The 3,534-nt window shown below is 54.6% G+C and overlaps 1 protein-coding gene across 2 annotated transcripts in view; it reads right to left on the reverse strand.

Moving 5' to 3' along the window:
- The window catches only part of ZNF783 (zinc finger family member 783), a 22,718-nt gene extending 21,507 nt beyond the window's left edge, over window positions 1-1,211 (reverse strand). For both annotated transcript variants that reach the window (XR_005198794.1, XM_017521053.2), the window contains exon 1: window positions 1,020-1,211. Coding sequence is in view for 1 of the 2 variants with exons in the window: in XM_017521053.2 (XP_017376542.1) it covers window positions 1,020-1,181 (162 nt within the window). In the remaining variant the exon portion in view is untranslated. The remainder of the gene's footprint in view (window positions 1-1,019) is intronic.
- Window positions 1,212-3,534: the final 2,323 nt, after the last annotated feature.

Below are 3,534 nucleotides of genomic sequence, written 5' to 3' on the forward strand. Positions count from 1 at the left end.
ATGTCACTGCACTCCAGCCTGGGTGACAGAGTGAGACCCTGTCTGAAAAAATATATATATAATATACATATATATATAATTTTTTAATTTTAAAATGGCCAAACACGGCGGCTCACACCTGTAATCTCAGCACTTTGGAAGGCCAAGTTAGGCAGATCACAAGGTCAGGAGTTCGAGACCAGCCCGGCTAACATAATGAAACCCGGTCTCTACTAAAAATACAAAAATTAGCCAGGTGTGGTGGTGGGCACCTGTAGTCCCAGCTACTTGGGAGGCTGAGGCAGGAGAATCGCTTGAACCCGGGAGGCAGGGGGTGTAGTGAGCCGAGATCATGCCACTGCACTCCAGCCTGGGCGACAGAGCAAGACTCTCAAAAAGTAAAATAAAATGAAATTTTAAAATAAAATCTGCTCCAGTAATCTTTTTTTTTACTCTGTAATCTCTCTTGTAAACAACAATTAATATGTTTCTCTTAGGTAAAAGTAGAATATAAGGCGTTTTAAAGCGGTCTAATTGCAAAGTCCCTGCCCAGGCGTGAGGCTCCCGCCTCTGCTAGGTGAGTGACCCTGGGCTAGTCCCATCCCATCTCAGCCTCCGCGAGTGTCCGGTGCGGCCGACGGCCCCTGCCCGCCCTGCCTGCCGTGGGGGAGCCACGGAGCCGCAAATGCGACAATGCATCCGAGGCGCGGCCTCCTCGTCGCCGAGCGTGACTCTGGCGCCGGGCCTGGCAGAGGCCGCAGAGGGACCGACCGGGTCCTCCGTCGCTGACGTCGGGGCCTCGCCCGCCGGGCCTGGCGTTTGGGCCACCCGGTCAATGCCATTGGAGGCCGGCGGGCAGGCGGCAGGCAGACCTCGAGCCCTGACGCGGGTCGGGCGATGGGCCGGGGGCGGCGAGCGTGGAGACTGCGGGCAGGGCCCTTTCGCCAGGCGGCCGCGCGCGGCCAGAGTCCCTCGCGCGGGCTCACGCGGCGGCGGCCTGGGCCGTCCTGGAGTCCGCCCGGCCTTACCAGGGCGCTTACCAGGGCGGGCGCCGCTTCGGCCATGGCTGCCCGCGTCCCTCGCGGGGCTGCAGTGCCTGGACCCGGCCTGTCGGGCCAGGGACGGCGCGGCGGCGACGGCAGAAGCGGAGCGGGAGCCGCCGAGGGTGGGAGCTCCTGCCTGGCGGCCGTGACAAACCACATGCCCCGCTGGCCCTTTAAAAAAGAGCTGCGCTCGGCGGCCGTGCCCGAGGACGCGCGCAGCGCCCCCTGCAGCCCGAGGACCGCAGCCCGCGGCGTCCGGGACCCAGGTTGGGCCGCCCACCTTCGCCCGCCCGGAGTGCCGCGGCCTCCAGCAGGGCTCCATCAGGCGGAAGCCACTCCGGGGCAGGCGCGGCGCCCAACCCCTTTCCGCGTCCCACGCGGGAGCCGGGAGGGCTGCGGGAAGGAGCGGCGCGGGAAAGCGCGAAACCTGGCGAGGGAAAGCTGCGTGGGGAAGGGGGCTGGCCCTGGCCGGGGCCTCCTGTTGCAGCGCCTCCCACGCACCACAGAACTATGAGTCGAGGAAAGAAAAAAGGGTACATGGGTACTCAGGGAGAAGCCAGGGAAACTTAAGTGAACGTTTTAAACTCTCTTTTAAAAGTTTTACAGAACAAACTTGAAGATTGTAGGATTTTTTTTTCCTAAGCCCGGCCTCCCCTCCTGGGGTCTCTAGGGTCCCTTCTTCCCCCGGGGCCCGCCAGTGAAAGCCCTCAGCCACCCACGAGGATCCTACCTTAGCCTTGGTCCAGGACACGGCAAGTGTGAATCAATCTTTCCCTCGTTTAGGCCCTGAGGCGTCTTGAATAAACCGCAGGGCCCGTTTTCCTCCGCTTGTGCTGAGGCAGATTCAACTAAATGTGCTGTATGCAGCTGAAGCTTTGTTTTCTCTTTTCTGCATTTCCCATTCATCTCACAGTCTTTGTCCAACAAGCTGGCAAACTCTCCCCGCTAGAAATCTGTAATTTTGTTCTTTCTGCGTTTGGGTTTGTTCAGGGTTTTTTTGTTTTTGTTTTTGTTTTAGCTTTTTCTTTTTTAGGGGGATAAGAAATTATTTTCACAAATATTTGGGCCAAGCAAAAGTGTAGTCGGCTATCATAGAAAAAAGACAAACTGAGACCCTAAGTGAGGTGCACCCCTAGGATTTGGGGAAAGGTTAGGACATGTTACTTTAAGGTAACAAAGAAATCAAATCAATATTTGTCATTATTCATTTTGGAAATTCTTGTTGAAATATCCCAACCTGGCCGGGCACGGTGACTCACACCTGTAATCTCAGTACTTTGGAAGGTGGAGACGGGTGGATCATGAGGTCAGCAGATCAAGACTATCCTGGTCAACACGGTGAAACCCCGTCTCTACTAAAAATACAAAAATTAGCTGGGTGTGGTGGCGCACGTCTCAGCTACTCCGGAGATGAGGCAAGAAAATCGCTTGAACCTGGGAAGTGGAGGTTGCAGTGAGCCCAGATCGTACCACTGCACTCCAGCCTGGGCGACAGAGTGAGAGTGGGTCTCATTAAAAAAAGAAAAAAGAAGAGATATCCCAACCTAAGCCACAAACTGCAAATATGCACTAAAGACATTAAGAGCATCTAAGATCTCATCAGGGATCAGCCCAATCTATTAAGGATTATAAAATAACAGTTAAGGTCCAATGCAAACAGAAAGGGTCAGGAAAACAAGCTGGGTGCAGTGGCTCAGGCCTGTACTCCCAGCACTTTGGGAGGCTGAGGCAGATGGATCACCTGAGGTCAGGAGTTCGAGATCAGCCTGGCCAACATGGTGAAACCCCGTCTCTACTAAAAATACAAAAAATTAGCTGGGCATGGTGGCAGGAGTCTGTAATCCCAACTACTCAGGAGTCTGAGGCAGGAGAATCACTTGAACCTGGGAAGTAGAGGTTGCAGTGATCTGAGATCATGCCATTGCAGAACGTGCCAGGCTGTTCTGAAACTCCTGACCTCAGGCTATCCACCCACATTGGCCTCCCAAAGTGCTGGGATTACAGGCATGAGCCACTGCACCCGGCCTACATCCATCTTTAATTATTAATCTGTCTCCATGAGTTTGCTTTTTGGGGGACCAGATTTCCAGGACCTGAGTATCTCTGGGTGAATTGACAACATCCAGTGGAGCCCCAGCCCATGGAATAACAAGTGGGACTCCACCAAGGTGCAAGTCACTCTGAAACAGCCAGTCATCAGCCTCCGCTGCAGGTGGGGTTCTCACAGTTTGGGGGCCACCAAAGTAACACCTAGCATCACTCAACAGGAGGTCAGCACACAAGTGCCACTGTCGCTACCAGAACATCCTCAGCCAAGAGACGGGCAGCAGAGACAGAATTCCTGTGGCTTCCTCATCCTGTAATCCAGGAATGTAATTTAGATTAGGAAGTGGACCCACACAGAATTATAAAGATGTTAGGGGCCAGGAACAGTAGCTCACACCTGTAATCCAAGCACTACGGGAGGCCGAGGCAGGTAGATCACTTGAGATCAGGAGTTCTAGACCAGCCT

The sequence above is a fragment of the Cebus imitator genome, unplaced genomic scaffold (assembly GCF_001604975.1).
Source record: "Cebus imitator isolate Cc_AM_T3 unplaced genomic scaffold, Cebus_imitator-1.0 Scaffold20, whole genome shotgun sequence".
In the NCBI taxonomy this organism is placed as follows: Eukaryota; Metazoa; Chordata; class Mammalia; order Primates; family Cebidae; genus Cebus; species Cebus imitator.